At 58.6% G+C, this 24229-nt stretch overlaps 1 protein-coding gene across 1 annotated transcript in view; it reads right to left on the bottom strand.

The window, feature by feature from the left end:
• Window positions 1-24229, bottom strand: part of COL5A3 (collagen type V alpha 3 chain) — a 38179-nt gene that overhangs the window by 5961 nt on the left and 7989 nt on the right. The window contains exons 7-58 of the mRNA XM_002722844.6: window positions 23338-23457; window positions 23086-23241; window positions 21251-21298; window positions 21139-21180; window positions 20790-20852; window positions 20378-20452; window positions 20195-20278; window positions 20022-20078; window positions 19880-19933; window positions 19671-19724; window positions 19055-19108; window positions 18902-18955; window positions 18668-18721; window positions 17645-17689; window positions 17457-17510; window positions 17237-17281; window positions 17022-17075; window positions 16840-16884; window positions 15302-15355; window positions 15180-15224; window positions 15003-15056; window positions 12854-12898; window positions 12672-12725; window positions 12435-12542; window positions 11769-11822; window positions 10285-10338; window positions 8935-8979; window positions 8686-8739; window positions 8513-8557; window positions 7504-7557; window positions 7354-7407; window positions 7201-7254; window positions 6884-6991; window positions 6638-6727; window positions 6305-6358; window positions 5770-5877; window positions 5560-5667; window positions 5425-5478; window positions 4827-4880; window positions 3446-3553; window positions 3318-3371; window positions 3103-3156; window positions 2962-3015; window positions 2789-2842; window positions 2220-2327; window positions 1589-1642; window positions 1393-1446; window positions 1101-1154; window positions 944-997; window positions 672-779; window positions 460-513; window positions 6-59 (exon numbers count right to left, since the gene is read on the bottom strand). Of these exons, the coding sequence (XP_002722890.4) occupies window positions 6-59; window positions 460-513; window positions 672-779; window positions 944-997; window positions 1101-1154; window positions 1393-1446; window positions 1589-1642; window positions 2220-2327; window positions 2789-2842; window positions 2962-3015; window positions 3103-3156; window positions 3318-3371; window positions 3446-3553; window positions 4827-4880; window positions 5425-5478; window positions 5560-5667; window positions 5770-5877; window positions 6305-6358; window positions 6638-6727; window positions 6884-6991; window positions 7201-7254; window positions 7354-7407; window positions 7504-7557; window positions 8513-8557; window positions 8686-8739; window positions 8935-8979; window positions 10285-10338; window positions 11769-11822; window positions 12435-12542; window positions 12672-12725; window positions 12854-12898; window positions 15003-15056; window positions 15180-15224; window positions 15302-15355; window positions 16840-16884; window positions 17022-17075; window positions 17237-17281; window positions 17457-17510; window positions 17645-17689; window positions 18668-18721; window positions 18902-18955; window positions 19055-19108; window positions 19671-19724; window positions 19880-19933; window positions 20022-20078; window positions 20195-20278; window positions 20378-20452; window positions 20790-20852; window positions 21139-21180; window positions 21251-21298; window positions 23086-23241; window positions 23338-23457 (3372 nt within the window). The remainder of the gene's footprint in view (window positions 1-5; window positions 60-459; window positions 514-671; window positions 780-943; window positions 998-1100; window positions 1155-1392; window positions 1447-1588; window positions 1643-2219; window positions 2328-2788; window positions 2843-2961; window positions 3016-3102; window positions 3157-3317; window positions 3372-3445; window positions 3554-4826; window positions 4881-5424; window positions 5479-5559; window positions 5668-5769; window positions 5878-6304; window positions 6359-6637; window positions 6728-6883; window positions 6992-7200; window positions 7255-7353; window positions 7408-7503; window positions 7558-8512; window positions 8558-8685; window positions 8740-8934; window positions 8980-10284; window positions 10339-11768; window positions 11823-12434; window positions 12543-12671; window positions 12726-12853; window positions 12899-15002; window positions 15057-15179; window positions 15225-15301; window positions 15356-16839; window positions 16885-17021; window positions 17076-17236; window positions 17282-17456; window positions 17511-17644; window positions 17690-18667; window positions 18722-18901; window positions 18956-19054; window positions 19109-19670; window positions 19725-19879; window positions 19934-20021; window positions 20079-20194; window positions 20279-20377; window positions 20453-20789; window positions 20853-21138; window positions 21181-21250; window positions 21299-23085; window positions 23242-23337; window positions 23458-24229) is intronic.

Here is a 24229-nt window from a genome sequence, read left to right on the forward strand (position 1 = left end):
CTTACCTTCTCCCCCTTGGGGCCGGCGTCTCCCTTCAGCCCCGGGAGGCCAGACGGCCCCTGACAGGAGAGCAAGGGCCAGTCAGCGATTCTCAGTGAGAAATCTCCAGGAAAATTACCCACATTTCAGATGGGGGGAGGCGATCATGGGGGCCGTCAAGAGACAGACGGAACAATGGAGGAGAATAGAGTTGGTTGGATAATGGCCCAAATGGAGCGTGAACGGCCGGGATCAGTGTCAGTGTAGACTGTCAAAATGGACAGCCAGCATGGGTGGTCAGTGTAGACCATCAAGATGATGGTCGATGTGGGTGGTCAATGTAGACCAATAGGATGAGCAGTCAACATGGATGGTTAGAGGAGAGGGGCCAGCCTGTGCCAGCAGCCCCAATGTGGTCCCTGGGTGACCAGTGTGCTCCTGAGAGCTGGGACCGCAGGGACAAAGAAGTAAGTCTCTTACCAGGGGACCTGGGGGGCCCATCTGTCCGGGGGCTCCCAGGAGGCCCGGTTCACCCTGAGGATGAAACAGAGAGTGAGGGCTGCCTCCCACCAGAACGCACAGCACATGCCCGCCGCCCACCAGGGCCAGCGGGAGGAGATCACGAGGAGCGGGTGTAGACAGGGAGGGGCCAGGCCTACCCCTGCCACACCCCCTGTCCCCACATCACTCACCACGGGGCCTGGGATCCCTGGAAGACCCTCAGGTCCGACACGCCCGGGCGGCCCTCGAGCCCCAACGGGGCCTGTCCTCCCGGGAGGCCCATCAGGACCTGGCTCCCCCTAAAACGGACAGCGGTGGGGGTGGGGGCGACCAAGAGAGTCAGAGGTTGCCAGCAGGGAGGGGGAGGGAGTCAGAGCCCCTTCTGCCCTGGCCACAAGCCCCATCCCTCTGATGGCCCGGGCCTCAGTGCAGGGAGCCCTCCCCGGGGTGGGGGTGCACTGACCTTAGAACCTTTCTCCCCTTCTCTGCCTTCTCGACCCATGCGGCCCGGAGGACCCTGGGAAAGGAAAGCCAGTGAGAGGTGGTGCATCTGCAGGGCGGGCGTGGGGGGTGGGGCGGGCTGGTCAGAGCCGAGGTCACCCATGGGAGGCATCACTCACCCTCTTGCCAGGAGGCCCACGGGCACCGGGCTCCCCAGAAGCGCCAGGCGGGCCCTGTGGAGGGACGACAACACCAGGAGTGCGTGACAGCTTTCCCCAGACACCACCCCGGCCCCAGCCACTTCCCGCCTCCTCCAAGCTGCATCCATGGGGAGCCCCAGAGAGGCAGAGGAGGAGAATTTGCAGGGGTCCTGGTGCCCCCACAAACCCACCTCCCCGCCCCCTCCCCATTTCACCCATCTGCCAGCCCCATACTCCCCTCCCAGACCACATCTTCTGCTCCCCAACTCACCGGTCCCCCGACATCTCCAGGGTCTCCTTTCTCCCCTGGGGCACCATCTGCACCCTGGCAGAGGAGGGGAGGCAGAGTTGGGAGGGGTCACAGGGCTTGGGGGAAATGTTCCACTGACCTTGCCCAGGCTCATGGAGGCAGGGCGATGGGATCTAGGCTGTATTGTGGGGAATGGGTGGGGGGAGGTCCCACGTACCGAAACTCCAGGGTCTCCTGGGGGTCCTAGGTCTCCGGGGAGCCCCGTGGGGCCCTGGAAGACAGAATGACCCAAATTCACGTCTCTGAGTTATTGGGCAGTCATGCATTTACTGAACAGATAAAGCGTCCCAGTTCTGGTTGCTGGGTACACATGAGTGAACAAGACACCAAGTCCCCCGCCTGCTGGAGCGGATACCCTCGTGGTTAATGGGTGCCAGCATCCTCTCGCTTCCTCCTCCCAGTGCGGGACTCCCAGACAGAACGGACACTCAGAGAAGGGACCCAGTGATGGGTGGGGGTGGGAGGTGCAAATCCAAGCCCTCCAGGATCTACCGCACCCCAAACCCCAATGCCAAAACCCACACCCACCCAAGTCTGGCCTTGCACCTGATGGCAGCGAGTTCTTTCTTTCCCTGTGAAGTCACCTCTCACCCCATACGAGGACACATAACCACTGCATTTTTGTTTCATTCATTCACTCATTCACTTGTTCACGCATTGACTCATTCATTGATCCAGCCGCATTCTGGGTTGCTCAAGGGCTCGGGCAGCTGGAGGGTGGGAGCTTGGGAGCAGGTGCAAGCACACTCGGCGCCCCCATCTCTGCCTCCACCTCCCTCCCCACTCACCATGTTTCCTTTGGCGCCATCCTCTCCGGGGGGCCCCTTCTTGCCTGGGGGTCCAGCAGCTCCAGATGGGCCCGAATCCCCCTTTTCACCAACTTCTCCCTTGGGCCCCTTTGCAGAGACAGAGGTCAGAGGTCAGAGTGGCCTGGGCTCTCCTGAGGCCAAGGGTTAGCACACGAAGCTCAGACATCAGGGTGGTCTGCTACTGTTCATAGTAGCGTAGGCTACCAAAGGAGACCCAGACTTGGAAGCGTCGGGGGTCTGGATGGCCCAGCTGTCCGCTGGTCAGGGGCAGGGTCGTGGAGCCCCTGTGCCAACCTTGGGTGAATGAGTAAAGCGGTCCCCTCTGGGCAACTCATCTCTGAGGTGAGAGTCACCCTTGTGCACCGTGCACCCAGCAGCCCATTCTGAGAGCTCAAATCTTGGGGTTTTTCCTCTGGACAATCAAGTTTCCCATGGGCACTGCATCGGTGGGTGACCCAGGGCTGCCCACGGAGGGCCACATGATCTAGGACACCCCAAGGCAGGCGTCCCCCGAGACAGGGGCAAGGCCACATGGTGCTGTCACTCACCGGGACGCCGGGGGATCCTGGGGGTCCTGGCTCTCCAGCGTCCCCTGGCTCACCCTGCAGGGGGCAAAGCGGGAAAGAACGGAGTGAAGTCCGCTCCTGGCAGACAGGAGCCCCAGCACATCAGCACCCAGCACCCGTCAGGACAGCTGTCACCCCTGCCCTCACTCTCTCACCTTCTCGCCCACGGCTCCGGGCTGACCAACCCCTCCAGGCGGCCCTGGAGGGCCCTGGAGAGACAGCAAGGGTTAGAGGCGGGACTGTGCGATCCTTCCTGGGAAACGGGAGTCCCCACCTCGGAGCCCCCGAGTTCTCACCTCTGCTCCACTGGGCCCATGGGGACCCCGGGGACCTGGAGCTCCGTGGGGACCCTGTGGGAGGGCCAGAGTAGTAGCCAGTGACTCCATGGCCCCCAAAGACCGCAGTGTCCCCAGATGTCACCTTTGGTGCATGACCCTTACAGTGACCTGCACCCCGTGATCCCCTAAATGGGGCCACCCCCACCCAGTAGCTTTTCCCTGGGAGTCCATACCATGGAGCCTACGTCTCCAACCTCCCCTTTCTCTCCAGGAGGGCCAGGCAGCCCCTGTGAAACAAAGAAACAAGTATGCATATAGAGCAAAGAACCAGAGGTGCCGCCCCGTACACTCCTACACCCACCTGTAGGCCAGGGGGGCCGATGACCCCCACAAAGCCTCTGAGGCCGTCATCTCCTTTCTGCCCAAAGAGGCCTGGGGGTCCCCGGCGGCCCTGAGCTCCGTCTGCTCCCTGGGGAGAGAACAGGGTCAAAGGTTGGCCATAGGGTTAGGGTTGGAGGTTAAGGGTTAAAGGTTAAGAGTCGGGCTGGGGCTTAGGTTCAGGAAGGATTTGGGTAAAGGGTCAGAGTGCAGAGATGAAATCAAGAACGAACCGAGACAGGATTTAGGGTTGGGGATTTAGGGTCCAGTCGGGGCCTGCTGTGCCGGGCCTGTGTCTCCCCAGAGTTCTAGTGCTGGAAACGTGATCCCCAAGTTCCCACTGAATGGTATTCGGATCTCTTTACTGGGCAGCAGATCAGATGAGGCCATGAGGGTAGAAGCCATCAGTCTCAAAGGGACTAAGGGTCAGAGCCGAATTCCAGGTCAGATTTGGGGTCCGCCTTGGGGGTGGGTCACAGGTGAGCTGGTGATAGCACTGGGCTAGGGTGGGCTTCATAGGAGAGCCGAAGATAAGGGGTAAGCTGGGACTGAAGTTAAGATCGTGGGTGGAGTCAAGATCCCAGCGGGGAGACCCACATGGGAGACCTGGATGGAGCTCCAGGCTCCTGGCTTCAGCCTGGCCCAGCCCCATCCATTGCAGCCATCTGGGGAGTGAACCAGCAGATGGAAGACCCTTCTCTCTCTCTCTCTCTCTCTCTCTCTCTCTCTCTCTCTCTCCACTTCCCTCTGTAACTCTGACTTTCTTTTTTTTTTTTTTTTTTTGACAGGCAGAGTGGACAGTGAGAGAGAGAGACAGAAAGTCTTCCTTTGCCGTTGGTTCACCCTCCAATGGCCGCCGCGGCCGGCGCGCTGCGGCCGGCGCACCGCGCTGATCCGATGGCAGGAGCCAGGAGCCAGGTGCTTTTCCTGGTCTCCCATGGGGTGCAGGGCCCAAGCACCTGGGCCATCCTCCACTGCACTCCCGGGCCACAGCAGAGAGCTGGCCTGGAAGAGGGGCAACCGGGACAGAATCCGGCGCCCCGACCGGGACTAGAACCCGGTGTGCCGGCGCCGCTAGGCGGAGGATTAGCCTAGTGAGCCGCGGCGCCGGCCTAACTCTGACTTTCAAATAAATCAGTCTTTAAAATCAAAAGAACCCACTGGGGTGAGGGGTTCAAGGTTGACACTGAAACGGGGCTGAGTCATCTGCAGGTGACTGGGTGGGTGTCAGCACCACGGGGCGGAGCGAGGCTGGGATGGGGTCAGATTCTGGGGCTGAGAAGTGGACCGAGGTTGAGTGAGGGTGGGGAATACTCTGCTCCCGCCAGGGGCTGGCGCGGGGGCGTAACACTGAGAGCACTCACAGGGGAGCCTGGGTGTCCTGCAGGACCTCGGATCCCTGTTGGTCCAGGGGGGCCCTAGAAGAGGGAACAGAACAGAAGAATCTATCATTCTATCAGGTTCCAGACTGGGGTGGGGGGCAGCACTACCGATGTCAGCCACCCCCTCCCCACCACCAGGGAGTCGCAGCCACTAACGTCCCCCACTGCCAGTGGACGGGGTTGGGGTTGGAGACCACCGAGAGCCCACGGCACACACAGGCACTTTCCCAGAAGTCCCGCTGAGACTGGGACGGGGCGGGCTCTCTGGTGTCCAGCACTGGAGCTGAAACTCGGGGAGGGGGGAAGCTGGGGCTCGAATGGCTCAGAGCAATGCCAAGCTGCAACAGAGGGAAATGCGTATACCAACACGCAAACGGAGAGTGGGAGTAACACCTGCTACCCACCCTTCCAGGGGCCCAGCTACTCCAGGGAGCCCAAGGAGCGCCTCTCGCATGGAGATGGCGACACAGGGCTCAGGGATGCAGGCGTCACCCTAACCTGCCCATCCTCCACTTCCCTGGCCCCTCCTCCCTCCCCTGAAGGTCACCCCCGACGCACACGTGCAGGGACCCCCACTCACCGCTTCTCCTTTATCTCCTTTGTTTCCCTTGTGACCGGGCGCACCCACTTCTCCCTGAAGAGGAAGCAGAATGAGGAGCACCTGGCCGCCGCCTCCTGCCCCAGACCCTCCCCCACCTCTCTGTGGACCCCTCACCTTGTCCCCTTCCTCGCCGGAAGGCCCAGGAGCCCCAGAAGGGCCCGGGAGCCCCAGGGGCCCTGGGATCCCGTCCTTGCCAGTGGGGCCAACAGCGCCACGCTCTCCCTGAGGGGGACAGGGGACAAGGGTGGGGGGTGTCAGGGCTAGGAGGTTCTGCAGGAGCCAGGTCCTGAGGATGCGGGGGTAGGGGGCGGGCAGGTCACTCACCGGGGACCCCTTCTCGCCTGCAGGGCCAACAGGGCCTTGGCCTCCGCTTTGGCCGGGGAGCCCAATGCCGCCAGCTGGGCCCAAAGGACCTCGCTCTCCTGGGGAGCCCTGAGAAGGAGGGAGGGAGCATGAAGGGTAGCAGGCCACAGGGCCTTTGCACAGGCTGTTGTCTCCACCTGGCTCCTCCCTCATCCCCGTCCAGGTCTCAGCTCTGATGCTACCTCTCAGGGAGACCTGCCCCACCAGCCTCTTTAGGTTGCTCCTCCCCCGTCCACTCTGTTCTACAGGTGCACCTGCTTTCCCTGCTGTTTTTGAAGACTTTCGTATAGAGAAGATGAGATCACCCATCAGATGTCGGGCAGACAAGGAAACAGAGCCCCCCCCTCCAATGGCCCAGCCAGGGAGTAGCAGAGCTGGGGTCACCCAGGCCTGTGTAGTTCCAAGACCAGGGCTTCACCGTGACCAACCCAAGTTTCCCGGACACCCCAAGTCCCCTCCTCCCTGACCCACACCCAGCAGATGGGCTGACACTTACATTGGCCCCAACTGGGCCTGGGGGACCCTTGTCACCCTTCAAGCCGACAGGCCCCTGGGAAAGGAAATGACCCACAGTCAAGACACCTCCAAGGAGGCGCAGGTCCCATCTTCACTTTGGAGCAGGGGCACGGTCCCCACCTCCTTCTGGGGACTGGGCACTGCAGCTCAGTTCCAGGCCCCTGCACCTGCCCTGCCTTTATGTTCACTGTGGTCTCCATCCAAGAACGCCCTGTCACGACCCTCCCCATGACCCCCCCCCCGCCATGTCCCTTCTCTTTCACAGCCCGGCCAGGCACGGGAGGTGGGGGGTGGGGCTGTAGATGCTACTCACTGGGTCACCGGGGGCTCCTTTGGGGCCAGGGAAGCCCCTGGGACCAGCTGGCCCCTCTTTTCCCAGGGGCCCTGGTGGGCCCAGCTCCCCCTGCAGGACGACAAAGGGAGGAAGATGGGAGGCCGCTGCATCTGGTGAGGGGACCCCCTCCCCCAGGGATGATCAGAGCCCCGAGGTGGTGCGAGGGCCATTGAGGGGATTTGGGGCCATTCATGGTGAGACCCCCCACCATGGGCTGGGTCTCACCTTGGCGCCTTCTCTGCCTTCCAGGCCCGGAAGACCTTGCTCTCCAGGTGGCCCTGGAGGACCTGGGGGGCCCCTCTCCCCCAGAGGCCCAGCTTCTCCTGTCTTTCCCTGTGGAGGGGGGAAGGGCTCATTTTGAATGGGGGGGGGCGGGGATGGTCAAAGATGCAGCTCCCCCACTACCACCAAATTCTCTCCCAGCAGGTGCAGTACAGGGCGGGGAGGGGGAGGGGGAAGAGGGAGGAAGCGGGAGAAGAGGGAGGGAGAGGGAGAAGAGGGAGGGGGAGAGGGAGGGGAAAGAGGGAGGAGTCCACTCTGACCTGGGGCCCTAGGACACCAGCTGGTCCAGGCGGGCCTGTCTGACCTTGGAAGCCCTGGAGAGAAAATTAATTAATGAATAGAGGGTTTCACACAGAGTGGGGGAAGGTTGGGGCCTACTAGGGTCAGGGGTTCAAGGTCAAGCAGTCACTCACCAATTCTCCTCTCTGTCCAGGGTGCCCCGGTCGCCCGTCTTTCCCCTGGGAGCCCTGGAGGACACCATGCAAGCACAGGCATGAAGCCTCGCCCCTTCCCCAGTCCCCCTCCCACCTGACCCCCCAACCACGGGCTCCCCAGTCACTCACGGGAGGGCCCTTAGGCCCAGGGAATCCCGGGGGGCCTTGCAGACCAGGGAGGCCCTGAAATGGAGGCAGAAGGTGTTGTTTCACCCCCTGGCCTGCTCCCTGCCCCCAGAGCCCCACAGAATGACCCTGAGAGCTGGCAGCTATTAGGCACCTAATGCATACCAGGCAGAGGGTGGAGACTCCCCAGCAGTCATTTGCCTTTGGGGTGAGGACTGTGGTAACACTCACTTTACAGAGGAGGAAACGGAGGCACAGAGTGGTTAAGCCACTTGCCCAACGTCACACAGCGAGCTAGGACTTGAACTTGTTGGTCTCGCGTGTCAGAGCTGGGCTCTCTCCGCTGTGCTAGGTCGCCCCCGCCCTGGGTTTGTCCTCCACTCAAAATCTCACACACAGGGCAGGTGTCTGCCTGACAGGTGGTTAGGCACTCTCATCCCACGCTGGAGAGCCAAGGTTCTAGTCCTAGCTCCAGCCCCTGACCCCAGCTTCCCGCCAATGCACACGCTGGGTTCTGGCCACCCTCATGGGCGATCTGGACTGAGTTCCAGCTCCTGGCTTTGGCCTGGCTGTTGCAGGCATTTGGGGAGCTGCCGCTCGCTCTCTCTGCCTCTCAGATTAAGGGGGTGCGGAGAGAGAGGCGGGCATTTGCTCTTGGGATGCCCATATCCTGTATCCGAGTGCCTGGCTTGGATCTCAGCTGCTCCACTTCTGACCCAGCTCCCTGCTGGTGCACGTGGGGAAGCAGCAGCGGATGGCCCAAGTGTTTGGGTCCCTGCCACCCACGTGGGGGTCCTGGATGGAATCCTGGGCTCCTGGCTTTAGCCTGGCCCAGCCCTGGCCATGGCAGCCATCTGGGGAGTGAACCAGTGGATGGAAGACCTCTGTCTCTGTCTTCCCCTCTCTCTCTGTAACTCTGCCTTTCAAATATATAAATCAATCATTTTTAAGAAAATAACTGCAATGCAAATAAATAAGAAATTTCAAAGTGCACCCTCAGCCCCTCACTCACCTTTTCTCCAGGGACACCAGGGGCTCCATCCTGGCCCACGTCACCCTAGGACAGAGCGAAGGTGACTCAGGCCCCAGAACACACTCACCTGGGAGGGACTCGGGTCAGAGAGGGGGCTTGGGTGAGCCTGGGACAAAGGAGCTGCCTGGGGGCCTTGGCCACTGGCCCTTTACCTTGGGACCTGGCTGCCCCGTAGCCCCCGGCTGTCCCCGTTCCCCACGGGAGCCCTGAAACAGAAAGAAGACAAAAGATCAGAAGTGAGAAGGGAGCCTAGAGGGTAGGGCCACAACCCCCCAAGTCCTCTCCTTCCACAGCCCCCTCCTGCTTCCCCCACCAGGGACACCAACATAACCCAGACCCACTGTCCTGCCCGCCCGCCGTCTCCCCGCGCCGCCCCCTGGTCAGTCCCTGCGTGTTCTTACTGGTGGTCCTCGCTCTCCTTCTAGCCCCGGCTGCCCTGCTTTGCCCTGCAAAACGAATTGGGCGAGAGAAAGCGGAAGAGAGCTGGGGTGCAGAGGGGTGACACAAGCCCAGCGGTGCTCTGCTCTGCAGGCCAGAAGTTTCCTGTGTCTCACTCATTCACACACACACACACATGCACACGCCCAGCACCGGCACCCACAGCCAGCAAAGGTCACAGACGCACCCTTGCACGTCGAGCACACCGACAGAAGCCCAACCCACAAGCTTGCTCGCCTGCACGGACACACGATCGTCACAGCTCTGCGGTCTGCACACATCGCCGCCTGCCATTGTGCCACGCCTTTGGAGGTCCGCAGCCCGAGGGTGACACGCAGCCAATGCATGCCTTGCACGTGGTGCAAACACGTGCGTGCGTGGATTCACAGGAAGGCCCTGACCAACATGCCACTGTCCGTGCAGTCACAGTGGCCACTGGCCCGGCTACAATACATACAAAGCAACACACACATGGGCCCATGGATACAGAGCACTGAGAGTGCCACACACACGTAGGCACCTGTGTATGGCCACGCAACACGCAAGCAGGCAGAAGCCCCAGGCTGCAGCCCGAGGGCTCTGCATGGAAAAGCACAGGAGACAGACATACACGAGAGTGTTCGAAAATGCTCGTGCAAAACGGAGGTCAACGTAAAAAAAGCAGACAAGTGTTGAAATCCACGCACAGGAGAGTTCTTCAAAATGTTCATGGAGGTGCAGGCATTGCACAGCAGAGTGCCTGGGGCTGGAGTCCCAGATCTGCTTCCAATTCCAGCTCCCTGCTCACGCGCACCCCGAGAGCCAGCAGGGAGGGCTCAAGCACTTGGGTCCCTGCCACCCATGTGGGAGACCCGGATGGAGCTCCTGTCTCTTGGCTCCTGATGGGCTCGGTCCTGGTTGTTGTGGGCATTTGGGGAGTGAGCCAGTGGATGGAAGACTGACTCTCTCTCTCTCTCTCTCTCTCTCTCTCCCTCTCCCTCTCCCCCTCTCTCTCTCTCTCTCAACTTTCAAATAAATAAAAATGTTTAAGTTCATGGAAAACATATTTTGAAAACTATGGATGGATTTCAAAAAAATCTCTGCACCAAAGCAAACATCTTTTCATCCATTGCCCACAAACTTTTAACGCCCCTCGCTCATGTGTGTTCATGGCACACGCAGTCACACAGCAGCAGTGACCACCGCCATGCACCCTGCACTGCACACAGGGGCATGTGTGCACACAAATGCTGCCAGGCACATACACAGCCACCTTCATGCACAGCACACGCTGGTCCCCTCGAGCCAACTGCTCCTCCTGGCTCACCACTTACCCGCTTCCCTTTCTCTCCTAGTGGGCCCAGGGGCCCAGGAAATCCAATGGATCCCTAAATGGAAAGAATCCAAGAGAAGAGAGGGGATGAGGAGTAGGCAGAGAGACAGAGGGACAGAGTGAGCACCCATCTGCTGCTTCTCTCCTCACATGTCCACAGGGCCAGAGCTGGGAGTCAGGAACTCAATCCACATCTCGAGTAAGGACTCCATGCATTTATAAAAGTCGTGATGGGATCGAGCACTTGGCTTAGTGGTTAAGTCGTCCATTGGGACACCCAAGCCTGGGTTAGAGCCCCCAGGTTTTCTGCTCCCTGTTCCAGCTCCCTGCTAATGTGCACCCTGGGAGGCAGCAGGCGATGGCCCAAGTACTTGGGTCCCTGTCACTCACATGGGAGACCCGGACTGCACCCCTGTTGCAGGCATTTGGGGAACGAACCAACCCATGAGACCTCCCCCTCTCGAATAATAATAAAAGATGTATATCAAAATTAAGTGGACAAAAAAAATCTAAGAAGTAACTAGAAAACTGCTATCAAATTAGATGTGGACGAGATAACTACACCAGTAGCTCAACAGGACAAAACTCAAATTCCTTCCCAAATGTCTTTAAGTTGCTGCTCTCCTTGACATAAACAGAACCGAGAAATTACCCATGAGGTAATGTGGGTGTGGATTAGGGAGAAAGATGAATTTTGTTGGTGTCCTCATCCATCAAACCACTGGCAAGCAAATGTATGTTTCGTTTAAGAACATTTTGTCGCAAGCTATAATTAATCCAAGATATGGAAGATAAGTGTTTTTCATGATTCTCCCCCTTCACTGACTTGGTTAATAAGCACATCTCAGTCATACTCAATAAGAAGGATCCGAAATTTTCCCCATCATCATCAGCTTGATTGGGTCGGTCCTCCCGGTCTCTCCATTTTGCGGGTGAGAAAATGAGATCCAAGGAGGGGGCAGGTGAGGATGCACTGCTTGGGACGCCTGCATCCACACTGCAGCACCTGGGTTCGAGTCCCGGCTCTGCTGCAAGTTCCGACTCCCTGTTGGTGCACACCCCGGGGGGTGGGCGTGATGGCTCCGGTGGGAGACCCAGATGGAGCTAGCTCCCAGATCTTGCCTTCAGCCTGACCCAGCCCCAGCTGTTTGGGGCATGAAGGGAGTGAACCAGCAAATGGGCAATTTTCTCTCTCTCTCTCTCTCTCTCTCTCTCTCTCTCTCTCTCTCTCCTCCGTTCAAATAAATAAAAATAAACTTTGTAACAATAAAAGGATCTCAAGCGACATAGTAGAAAGGAATGACTTGCCCAAGTGCACTGAGCAGGTAAGAGCTGAACGTCTGAGCCCAAGCCTGCCTGATGCCAAAGCCCGTATCCTCCCAGTGACCACAGAGGGGGCAGCTCACCCCTGAGGTCACAGCCAGGAGCCTTGGATGTTCATCCCTGGCCCCTGCCCCGCCCAGCCCCAGTCCCCCAGCCTCTTACCTTAGGGCCCGGACGTCCGGGGTACCCGGGGAGACCTGGCACCCCCAGCTTGCCCTGCAGAGAGATTATGGGGCAAAGTCAGAAACTGCAACCCAGAAGTCTGGAAAGAAGGCCAGCGGGGGAGGGGAGGAGGGAAGCAGAGTGAGCCTGGGGCCGGCACTCAACCCCTGCAGGCCTATTTTCTCATCTGGAAAATGGGGCCAGTGGGTTAAGCTGCCATTTGCGGTGCCAGCATCCCACATCGGAGGGTCGGTTTGAGTCCCGGCTGCTCCACCTCTGATCCAGCTCCCTGCTAATGTGCCTGGGAAAGCAGCAGAGGATGGGCCAAGCTGCCCATGCCACCCACGTGCGAGGTCTGGATGGAGTCGCTGGCTTCGGCTTGGCCCAGCTCAGGCCATTGTGGCTATCTGGGGAGTAAACCAGCAGATGGAAGATTGACATTTCTTTCTCTGTGTCTCTCTCTACCTCTGCCTTCCAAGTAAATCAATCTTTCTTTAAAATGCCTGTTGCATGGGATGGCTCTGAAATGCTGAGCTGAGAAAGATGACAGCGAGAGGGGCCACCTCCTGGGGTCAGAGGTGAAAGGGCAGAGGGCAGAGGCAAATGGCTGGAGAACACCTGGGCTGCAAGCCAGGAAGGGGGGAGGGGCGACCAAGGCTCATTCACCTTCTCTCCAGCTGCACCTGGGGGACCTTCCTCACCGGGCAGCCCCTCCGGCCCCTTTGGGCCCTCAGGACCGTCCTCTCCACGAGGACCTGGGGGTCCAGGCTGCCCCTGGAATGGGGAAGAGAGGCCCTGGTATCAGTTCTTGGTCCTTCCCGCTTCCTGGAGCCCTCGCCCACCCCCTGCCTGTGTCCCCAAGCCCCCCAGACCTCACGACCCCTCATCCAGAGCTTGTCCTACCCGATCGCCTTTGAGGCCCCCGTCACCCTTGAAGCCAGGGAAGCCGTCCTCTCCCTGGAAGATGGGGGTTGGGGGGAGCAGAGACAGGTCAAAATCAAGGTCAAAGTCAAGGTCTCGGGGAAGGGAAGGGCCACATGAGGGGGGCTCTCCCTGCCCCTCCAAGGAATCTCTTCCCTTCTCACCTTCTCGCCTTTCTCTCCCTGGACACCCCGATTGCCAGAAGTACCCTAAAGAATAAAAAATAAATAATAAATAAACCAGCCAGAACAGTCCCAAAAGGATGCTGGAGCAGAGCGGGCTGGGGGCAGCCTCAGAGGAAGTGGTCTTCCCCAGGAATCTGCCAGCGTGGGATGCACTCGCCCCTCCCCGCCTCCCCCCACCCCCTCCCGGATTGGCAGCCTCCCAGGGTCTTCAGAATGGGAGTTGTAAAGGGAAGGCCAAATTTCCAAGTAATTCATTCCCATCTCCCGGGGACACTGTGTGCACAGTTCCTCCTGGCAAGAGAGAGAGGATGAACAGACCTCCTTCTGAAGGCAGAGAAATGTGTCCCCATTGAGCCTGGCAACAAGGCGACTCTGTGCTTGGTGACAAGGAGCCTGCTCAGGGCGGGCTTGGATGCCACTCACACCAAACTCGGGAAACTGCTCTTGGCCACAACCCAGCTGAGCTCAGCAGCCACAAAGGAAGTGCACTTGGATACAATGTAGCAATGTGTTCGGCCACTGTCGCAGCAGGCTCCTGCTAGGGGTCATTCACTTGACCACGATGATGTCTCTGAACTTGGCTACAATTGTTCTCTGCCCTTGGGGCCGATGGAAGTGGACTCAGCTACAGCCTGGGAGTCCATATCCACAGTTGTTCATAGGCTCCAACTACAATGTTATTAGGTTGCCAACAACACAGGTGCTGACGACAACCATTCCACCCTGTCCTGAGGGATGCGGGGAACAAGACTCCCAATGTCTACCTGACACTTGCCTAGTGCTGGAATACCTGTATGGTGGCTTTTTCCTGCCCACAAATGCCTATGCCAAAGATGAGCTTCTGAATTAGGCACAGTAAGAGATGGACAATAGCTACTAATCAAATAGACGCATGGGGGCAGCACGGAAGACACCACTTGGGATGGTCACACCCCACCCTGGAGGGCCTGGGTTCAAGTCCTTGCTCCACTCCAGATTCTGGCTTCCTGGGACACACACCCTAGAAGCAGCAGGTGATGGCTCAAGTAGTTGAGTCCCTGGACTGAACTCCAGGCTCCCAGCTTCAGCCTGGCCCAGGCCCCAGCCCTTGTGGGCATTTTGGGGGTGAATCTATGGATGGGAGCTCTTTTTCTCACTATCTCATTAAATAAAACATTTTTCAATGTATGGAAAATGCATATTATGAAAAAACTGCATGGATTTCGATTGTTTGCATCAAAATGAGCTTATCTTTTAATTCAAACTTCTAGGAACTTTTTGAAGCACTCTCGTCCAGTAAGCTCTTGGTATCTGCAGGCTCTGTGGCCACAAAGTGCACCAACCACAGGTTGGAAACATTCCAAAAAATCTCGTCTGGGTTTGGCATTGTGGTGCCGTGGGTTAAGCCACTGCCTGTGACACCCCATTATCAGAGGACTGGTTCAAGCCCTAGCTGCCCGACTTCCGATCCAGCTCCCTGCTAATGCACCTGGGAAAGCAGCAGAGAATGGCCCAAGTGCTTGGGGCCCCGTATGCACGTGGGAGCCCTGGATGGAGCTCCAGGCTCCTGGCTTCACCCTGGCCCCACCCTAGCCTTTGCAGGCATCTGGGGAGTGAACCAGCAGATGGAAGCTCTGTGTCTCTCTTTCTCCCTCAAATACTTTTTTTTTAATTCAGATTTCAATCCTAAAAAAAAAAATAATAATAATACCAAAATATACGGGGGGACATGTGCAGCTTCTGTGTAAACCCTACAGTATCTTGGGTGAGGAACTTGAGTGGAGTTTGGTATCAGAAGGCTGGCGCTGGGCTGGAGGAAGGGCCAAATCATCGCCAAGACCCAATCCTCGCTCCCCTACAGCTTGCCTGGCCGGCTGATTCCTCTCCCCACACATCCAGAAATGCCTTTTCTTTTCCTTGCTCCTCTCGTAATTCTTGAGCTAACCTGGGTTTAATTTACATCACGGTCAACGCTCCCCTAAATACAGAGTGCAACAAACAGGAAGGAAAACGACCCTGGTTCAGCAGGAAGACGGGCAAGGGCTCCACACAACGATATAATGAAGATTCCACCTGCCCTCGTGTGCAGTAAGAAAGCTGTACCCTCAAAGCCAATGCCAAGGAATCGCCTTGCCTGAGTGTCACCTACCTTCACGCCTCGAGGGCCCGGGTAGCCCGGAGGACCTGCCGACCCCGCTGGGCCCTGAGAGGAACAGAGGGTCAGTGCCAGCCCCGCCTTCCCCCTCCCCACCCCCAGGGTCCTCGCCACACTCAGAGTCCAGGCTCTGCCCTCATCACTGGCCCAGCCTCCCTCTTAGTCACTCACCTGGGACCCCTTCTCTCCCGTGGGGCCCTCCTGGCCCGGATGACCCTGGGAAAGAAGCCTTGTAAGTGATCAGAGACCAAGCTTGGCCACCTGTGCCCCACCCCCCAGCTCCAGGTGCTCACCGGAGGACCGTCAGCTCCTGGGGGGCCCTGAATGCCTGCATTTCCAGGAGGGCCCTGAAAGGAAATGAAAGGTAGGGGGAGACGGGGGTCTCAGGACCCTGGAGCTCCCCCCAGGAATAGCTCTGCTCAGAGAGAAGGAGCCATGGCACTGCCCAGGAAATCTATCCCAGCTCAGCTCAGACTTGCTGTGTGACCCTGGGCAGGTCCCTTGCCTTCTCTGAGTCTCAGAACTCCTCTGCCTCTGGGAGGGCTGAGAAGGGACGCAAAACAGTTGTGAGATGGGCTGGGCACTTGGCACAGTGGTTAGGACACCTGCTTAGCACCCAGGACACCTGCTTCTCTCATCTGAGGGCCTGGGTTCGGGTCCCCACTTCACTCCTGATTCCAGCTTCCTGCTCCTGCGCACCCTGGCAGGCAGCAGAAGACGGCCCAGTCCTCGGGTTCCTGCCACCCACATGGGAGGCCTGGACGGAGCTCCTGACTCCTGGCTTCAGCCTGGCCTGACCCTACTGTGGGCATGTGGGGAGTGAATCAGTGCTCGCTTGCTTTCTCTCTCTCTCTCTCTCTCTCTCTCTCTCTCTCTCTCTCTCAAATATATTATTTTAGTTTTTAATGATTTATTATGTATTTTATGAAAAACTAGAAGAGTTCAAAGTCTCCCAACATGAAGTAATGATCACTGTTTAAGGAGATGAAATACCAATTATTCCGATTTGATCATTATACATTGTATTCATATATTGAATTATGACACTGTATCCCCGTAAAAAATGACCCAGAAAGAAAAAAAAGGAAACTGTATATTTTTTAAAAGTCTAAGGTCAGGAACTGGTGCTGTGGCTAAGCCTCTGCCTGCTGGGCACTGGTTCAAGTTCTGGCTGCTCCTCTTCCCATCCAGCTCTCTGCTATGGCCTGGGAAGGCAGTAGAAGATGGCCCAAGTCCTTGCGTCCTTGCATCCACATAGGAGACCTGGAGGAAGCTCCTAGCTTCAGATTGGTCCAGCTCTGGCCATTGTGGACATTTGGGGAGTGAACCAGTGGATAAAGACCTCTCTCCCCATCTCTCCCTCTCTGTCTGTAACTCTGCCTCTCAAATAAATACATTTAAAAAAAAAAAAGTGTAAGATCATAGGGAGTTGGGACCAGAAATGGTGACAGAAAGCCCAGGATCACAGAGAAGTGGAAACGGGGGGGGGGGGGGGGACGCTGAAGTTTGTGCAGGAAGGGGCCTGATTGCTAGGAGAGACGGGGACAGACGTGCAGAGGAACAGAGCCCAGGCCACTGGGCGCAGAGAAAGGAGGCCCCCCAGGCTCTTGGGGATACCACGGACAGCGCTTCTCTGGGGTTCTCTGCTCGCTGATGATAGCCCCGTCACGAGTGGCCCTCGGTGAGGGTCTGCCTCTTGCAGCAGGGACTGTGATGTGACCGTTTATCACCAGCCACAGATCACTAAAGGGGCCCAGGGCGGAGGGCGCTTCCTGGCCACAGGGCTGAAGGAAGACCTAGGAAGGTGAGGGCGGCCAGAGCTGTCACTCACCTTCTCCCCAGGAGTCCCGATGAGTCCCTGGGGGCCGGGGATCCCCTGGGGACATAAAGAAAAGAGGGTGGGGGAGGTATGAGAGTGAAACAGTGGGCGCCAGGACTGCAGAGGCCAGGAAGGACCTAAAGCCTCCGCTGACCACAGCGTCCACCCCCGCCCTTGGGAACGAGAGTTCAAACCTGTGACCCTGGGTTTCCCTGCTGTCCTGGAGGGCCTGGCTCTCCCGGAGGACCCTGCAGAGAGAGAGAGAGAGAGAGAAGGGCTCATGGCATCGGGTGGGGGCGGGGGCGGTCAGTGGAGCTGACACAGGTGCACGTGGGAGTGGACAAGGGCACGAAGGGCCGCAGGGGTCAGCGTGTCCCAAGGGCCAGGGGTCAGAGGGCAGGCCACGTACCACATTGCCTTTGGCACCTGGAGCCCCGTCGCTTCCTGTGGCACCCTGGGGGGAGAGCAGGTGGGCGTGAGAGCAGGACAGGGGCCTGAGTATGAGACACCAGGGGGCACGGCTGGGGAAGCGAGCAGGCGGAGAAATCAAGCAAGAGAGATGGACGTGCAGCGGGGACCCAGGCAAGGAAAAGATGGGCAGGGGTGCAGAGAGCCCAGGGTGTTCTCACCGGGCGTCCGGGGGGGCCAGGGGAGCCTCTGGGGCCGATCAGTCCTCGCGGCCCCTGTGAAAGGGAAACAGCAGGTGCAGCCGCCCAGCCTCACCTCGGCAAGGCCCAGGAGCTGCGGGACCTCTGAGAACTGCAGCCCAAGTTCTTCCCCTGCACCAAGGCCGGGCCTGAGCAACCCGGATACTCACCGGCTCGCCAGCCTGGCCGGTAGGCCCTGGAGGACCCTCCGCTCCCTATGGGAAGGCATCGTTACTTGGGGAGGGGACACACAAGGCTTGGAGAACTCGCTCCCCTCATCTGGGCAGCCCCTTCCTGGGGACCTCAGAGGTCCCCAGGATTCTGGGAATCGAGCCCGAGGGGTTCCGTTCACACTCTCGACTCCTATCCTAAATCTGCAGCCCCGAATCTTACCTCCTAACGTCAAAGTATCCCCTGGTCCTCTCTCTTTTTTAAAATTTTTTAACCCTGAGGCCGGCGCTGTGGCATAGTGGGTAAAGCTGCTGCCTGCAGTGCCGGCATGCCATATGGACACTGGTTCGAGACCTGGCTGATCCACTTCCGATCCAGCTCTCTGCTGTGGCCTGGGAAAGCAGTACAAGATGGCCCAGGTGCTTAGGCCCCTACACTCGCATGGGAGACCTGGAAGAAGCTCCTGGCTCCTGGCTTCAGATTGGCACAGTTGCAGCCTTTGCAGCCAACTGGGGACTGGACCAGCGGATAGAAGACCTCTCTCTCTCTCTCTCTGCCTCTCCTCTCTCTGTGTAACTCTTTTAAATAAATAAATAAATCTTTATTTGGAAGACAGACAGAGGGCTCTCCTCGGCCAGTTCACTCTCCAAATGCCCACAATGGCCAGTGCTGGGCCAGGCCACAGCCAGGAGCCTGGAACTCAACGAAGGTCCCCCATGTGTGCATCAGCGACCAAGCATTTGAGCCATCGGCTGCTGCCTCCCGGGGTGCACAGTGCAGGGAGCTGGAGCCAGGATTCAAACCCAGGCTCTCTGATGAGGGACATGGGCGCCCCCTCTGGTGGTTTCACTGTGAAGAGAACACCCCCCCACACACCCCTTGAGCTGTCTGCCTGAGCCCGCCCTCTGCACCTGGGTGCCCTGGCCGTCCAGTGCAAACCCTCGCCCTGCACCCAGCCCCTGCGCACTCTCCAAGCTTCACTCACGGTCTCCATATCATCCCTAACTTCCTTCCAAACTCACCTTCTCACCATCCTCTCCCGGGGGGCCAGGTTGTCCCACATGGCCAAAGTCGCCCTGGAGTAGGGGACAGATGGCAGTTCAGAGCAGAGTGGCACTGGTGAAGACCAGCCCCCCCAGAAAAGGAGATGGGGTGAGGGGTGAGGGCTCAAACACGGGGCTCAGGGCTCACCCTGAGGTGGAAGCGTGCATCTTGGGAAGGGGCCTTGGGTCTGAAAGCAGGGTCAACACACTCACCCTTTGGCCCTTCTCACCAGGCAGCCCCGGAAGGCCATCAAAGCCCCGGTCACCCTATCCAGAGAGACACCAGCTCAGCCCCAAACCCTTGTCCCTGGTGCGCCACCCCCCAACCCCACCAACCCGGGTCCCAGTCCTGGCCACATCACCTACCTTGGGGCCTGTGTCCCCTGGGAGGCCCCGAGCTCCATCTGCTCCAGAGCGGCCCTAGGGAGAAAGCAAGCCCAGGGGTCAGGGACAGACCTGCCCTGTGCCTGTCTCAGCTTAGCACGTCAGCTTTGTCACCGTCACATCATCAGGACCTCTACCGCCACTCGAGAGCACCTTCCTTGGATAGAGTCTTCCGTGTCCCATCTTAACCTCCCAAGTACACCTCAGACCCGCCCCTTCCTCTTTATCCTCAATGCTCTTTGTCTAGTTCAAGTCAGCCCCCTCACCGACTCCCAGAGTCCCTAGCTCCAGCCTCCGCTCGCTGCCCTGTGGCCGCCATAGCGTGGTCCTCCTGCCATTGACCGCCGTCTGGAGCTGTCCTGTCCAGCATTCCCTCCGATGAGCCGAACTTGTCTCGGGCACATAGGCTCTTCCTCACCTGTTCACAAGCCTCACTCCCACTGGCAAGACCTCCCCGATGCTACCCCCTGGCCCGATTCGCCGTCACACACGGGAACTGCCCGCCGCTGCCTGCTCTCAGTGTTCTGATCCCCCTGACGCCGAGCCCAGGTACCGAGGGATGGGTGCAGGGTGACCAGGAGACCTGGGAGACACTCACCATCTTGCCCTCTCTGCCAGGGGGCCCAGGGGGGCCCTGCAGGCCTCGAGGACCCTAGAAGAATGAGAAAAAGAGGAAGGGAAGAAGACAGGATCACCTCTGAGGAAGGGTAGGGGTGTTTCCAGCCAGCACGTTTTCCCATGGCCCAGAGGAAAGACCCTTCCCACCCAGTCCTGTCCCCCCACCCCCGCTCATGGCCCCAGGCTCACCTGTGGCCCCATTTCTCCCATCTCTCCTTTCATACCCGGATATCCAGGGAGACCCTTGGAGGAGGAGAGAAGCGGGTGCAGTTGGAGGGAAGTGCCCCTTCTCCACGGTGTACCCCCTCCTCTGGGCAGGCTCCTCACTCACCACGGGGCCTGGACGCCCGGTGAGCCCCACCGGGCCAGGCGGACCTTTCATGGACAGCTGGGAAAACAGAGGGGAACGGAGCTTGAGTCTCCTACAAGATCCCCCAACCGAATGTGCCCCAGCCCCGTCTCTGTCTTGGTTCGCTCCTCTGCCACCCTCCCCAGCCCCCTCACCTGAGCCTGCTGCAGCACTGCCTGGGCCTGGGCCTGCTGGAAGGAGACTGGAGGGCCTTTGAGGGAGCTGCCCGCAAACTGGAACTAGGGAACAACTTGTGGTGAGGGGCGCTCCGAGGGGAAACCCCCTCCTGGGTCAGCCGCCAGCCGCCCCTCACGTTGCGCCACCCTCCCCCTCCTTACCGGCATCATGATCACGGTGCCTGGGGGACCCCGGATCCCATCCATGCCAGGGATCCCTGGGAGGCCAGCAGGGCCCTGGGGGGTGGGGGCAACACAGATGCATGGAGGCGGGAAGAAACAGAGAAAGATGGAGGCAAGGAGAGAGGCAGGGAAAGACAGGGAGATGGGAAGAGGGAGGTTCATGGCGGTCTCAGAGGTCTCAGAGGCAGACACCACAACACGGGAAGACGGGGTTCGAGAAAGAGCCAGGAAGAGGACCAGACAGGGAACAAGCGTGCCCAAGACGGAAGAGGAAGAGGAGCCGACGGGCTGTTCCCAGACACCAGGAGGCAGTGCTGCCCCCACGATGAGACCTCCGCGCCCCCAAAACAAACCCTGCTCCCTCCAGAAGGATCCAGGGGGCGTCTCTTACCGGTAAGCCACGGTCCCCCGGGAATCCAGGGGGTCCAGGAGGGCCTCTGGGGCCAACCACCCCCTGTTATGGACAGAGCGACGGAAGTTACAGGAAATGCAAGAGTCTGAGCCACGTGGACTTCTGACCCCAGACAGACCGCCCTTCCCTGCCTCTGAGCATTCCTGCTCCGCCCCCCAGCCCCCAACCCCCCACAATGCGGTCTTGACCCACATCAACCCCTGACCTTCTACCCCACCCCCTGCTGAGTTATCCCTTGAGCCTCAGATGTCCAGTGACCTCCAGGACCCCAGGGGCTTAACCCTGACCAAGGGCAAGGCGGGAAGAGGGGAACTCAGCCAGTGCTCACCTGGGGTCCTGCGGCGCCGGGGGGTCCCTCGAACTGCTGTCCCTGCAGGGAGAAGAGAGGGTGAGCCGTGCCCCAGCCAGACCCCACAAGCCGCTGGCAGCGCCCCCCTCACCTGCTCGATCACCGCGGGTTCTCCTTTGGCTCCTTTCTCTCCAGCGCCCTGGGGCGGGGGGAGAAGAGAGATGTGAACCCACCACCCCCACTCACGCACACAGGGTCCTCTGCTGCCCTTGAGCAAGTCCCCCGCATCAGCCCAGCAATGCCCCACAGGACGAGGCCAGAAACCCCAGACAGCCCCTCCCCCCGGATGCGATGTGCCTCTTACTGCTCGGTGTTGAGCAACACACTGGACTCCTTTTTAACTGGTTCTTTTATTTATTGAAAGAGAGAGAGAGAGAGGTCTTCCATCTGCTGGTTCACTCCCCCAAAAGAGCCTGGGCTGGGCCAAGCCAAAGCCAGGAGCCCAGAGCTCTATTCTGGTCTCCCACGTGAGTGGCAGATGCCCAAGTGTTTGAGTCATCCCTTGCTTGTTCCCAGGATAAACATCAGCAGGATTGGAAGCTGCTTTAGAAGTGGAACAGCATCCGCTTAAACCAGGACCAACCCCAGCAGCCGCTTAACCGGCCTCAACGCCCACCCCAACTGGCTTAATTCTTAAGGCCAGTTATAGGCTCAGCTATGAAGCGGGTGGGCAAATGACAACTCTAAGAGGGGACTTCAGGGGCCAGTGTCTGGGGCAGTCGGTTAAACCATGGCCTGCAACACCGGCATCCTCTAGCCGAGGGCCAGTTTGAGTCCAGCTGCTCCACTTCCGATTCAGCTCCCTGCTAACGTGCGGGGGAAAGCAGTCCAAGAGCTTGTGCCCCTTTCCCCCACGTGGGAGACCTGGATGGAATTCTGGGCTCCTCCTGGCTTTGGAGGAGCCACACCATAGCCTCAGCCATGGCAGCCACTTGGGGGAGTGAACCCATGGATGGAAAACCTCTCTGTCTCTCTCTCCCTCCCTCTGTCACTCTGCCTTTCAAATAGATAAATAACTAAATATTTTTTTTTAAATAAGGGACTTTGGAAAGTTTGTGGAAATGAAACTAAAAGCTGGGTGTATTTTGGGGCAAATGTTCTTGAAGTCCATGCGTAGTGTTTTCAAATTGTACATTTTCCACGAACTTTTTGAAAGCCCTTCACAAAGGGTTTTCACATGAAGAGGAATGAGTTCAGACAATGCTTTGTACAGAACAGGTGATCAGAATCAGTGAGTTACAACCGCTCACCCTGTCCAACACCAAGGCTTGAACCCCAGACCCCGTCTCTGACCGCGTTCCTCCCCTAGGGAATTCTATGCAATGCCTTGGCCAGAGACACCATCTCTCCACTGATACGTCTCAAGTCTTTATTTCCAGCTTTTATTACCTCCAATGAACTCCAGAATCTTCTAAGCAGTACTGGCTTGGTATCTCCAATGTGGACACCCAACAGGTGTTGCTAATTTAACCCTCCCACAATGAGAGCGTGGACTCGCACCTGGTTCTCTAGGGCGCCCCCCCCCCCCATCTTACTCAGTGGTGCCACCAAGGCATCTGTCTTCCCCAGCTCCAGCTCTAAGACTCCCAAATATGGATTCCCTGGCCCCTCTCCAATCTGGACTGTGGGATTCCCTGCTGTCTCTCTGGCTCCCCCTACTGTCCATATACCACTGAGCAGGCAGAGGGAGTTTTGAAAGCGCCAACTCAGATCCCTTTTGCGTGGCTTCTTCCCACTTAGACTAAAAGCCAAACACATCACCCTATCCACAGAGCCTGTCACATTGTCACGATTGCATTTTTCAACTGGACTGGGTGATGCAAGAGCGTTCAAGGCCAATAGAAGTCAAGAGAGAGAATGGGGGTCCCATGTGGCTCCAGGTAGGAGTCCCTTCTTCTGCACCTAGGGCAGTCCCCCAAGACTTACAGGGAAGATCTGGAACTCGGTCAGAGATGGTTGCTCTGCTGCCTTGAAGTCAGGGCCCATGGTGGGGCCACCTCCTTCCTCTTTGTCATCTTCATCTTCGTCTGCCTCAGTCTCTGGGGTCCCCAGCTCATTTCCACTGTCAGGGTCCAGGGTCTCCTGTAGGCATTGGGGCACACGGACGTTTCCTCCACATTGCCTGCAGCCCCTCACCCCTGGGCCTCCCTCCTGCAGCTCCATCCACTTCCTGCTGACCTCTACGATGGTGACGTTGTGACCGACAGTCACAATGGTGGTGGCAGCGGTGGCCAAAGGTGTGGGCGTTGGAAGCAGATTCGGAGCTGGTGTCTCTGTCTTAGGAACTGCCGTGGACGTCTGGAGCCAGGATGGAGGGGGTATCAGATCTGGGACCGGGCCGATTAAGACAAACAGGAGGCAGAGGAGGACACAGGCCTTGCCCTCTCACCCCCACTCTGGGGAGAGGGACAGAGAAGGATTCCCAAAGACATCTGAGGCCCATGGAGACCTAGGAGTGGTCTTGGACCATGGACGCCAGCAGGGGGCGCTATTGTATATGGAGGAGGCGCAGAGCTGGGCCAGCCCAGAAGGCCTGGAAGGCAGCTAGCAAGGCTGGCCCCAGAGCCCAGGGGTCAAAGTCAAGGTCAGACTCCCAGAGCCTGACCCACATGTCCTGTGCCAAAACAGAGTTCAGTGGTCAGCCAGCCAGGCCACAGTCAGAGAGGGAGGGGCAGTTCCTTCTGGGCTGGACAGCTGCAGAGGAACTGGGTCAAGGCGGAGGAAGAGGGTGGGGGCCCAGGTGAGGGTCAGGGACCGAGAGAGCAGCTGCGGAAGAACACACTATTCCTGGTGTCCGCATTCTAGACCCACAAGGTATACGTTGCGGCCAGTGATCTCTCCAATCAAGGACCCCAAGACCCATACCAAGGACCCTCACCCAGCGACCCACCAACAAATGACTCCCACCAGTGAATCTGTTATTCCTACAACCAGTGACTCCTACCAACGGCCCCAACCAATTAACTTCTAGCCAATGACCCCAACCAGTGACAACCCTCTTACCAAAAGCACTAACTAGTGATCCTTCAACGAATAAGCCCAACCAATAAACACTACTCAGTTACTCCCC

The sequence above is a fragment of the Oryctolagus cuniculus genome, chromosome 16 (genome assembly GCF_051225735.1).
Source record: "Oryctolagus cuniculus isolate XC-2025 breed Fujian yellow rabbit chromosome 16, ASM5122573v1, whole genome shotgun sequence".
Lineage (NCBI taxonomy): Eukaryota > Metazoa > Chordata > Mammalia > Lagomorpha > Leporidae > Oryctolagus > Oryctolagus cuniculus.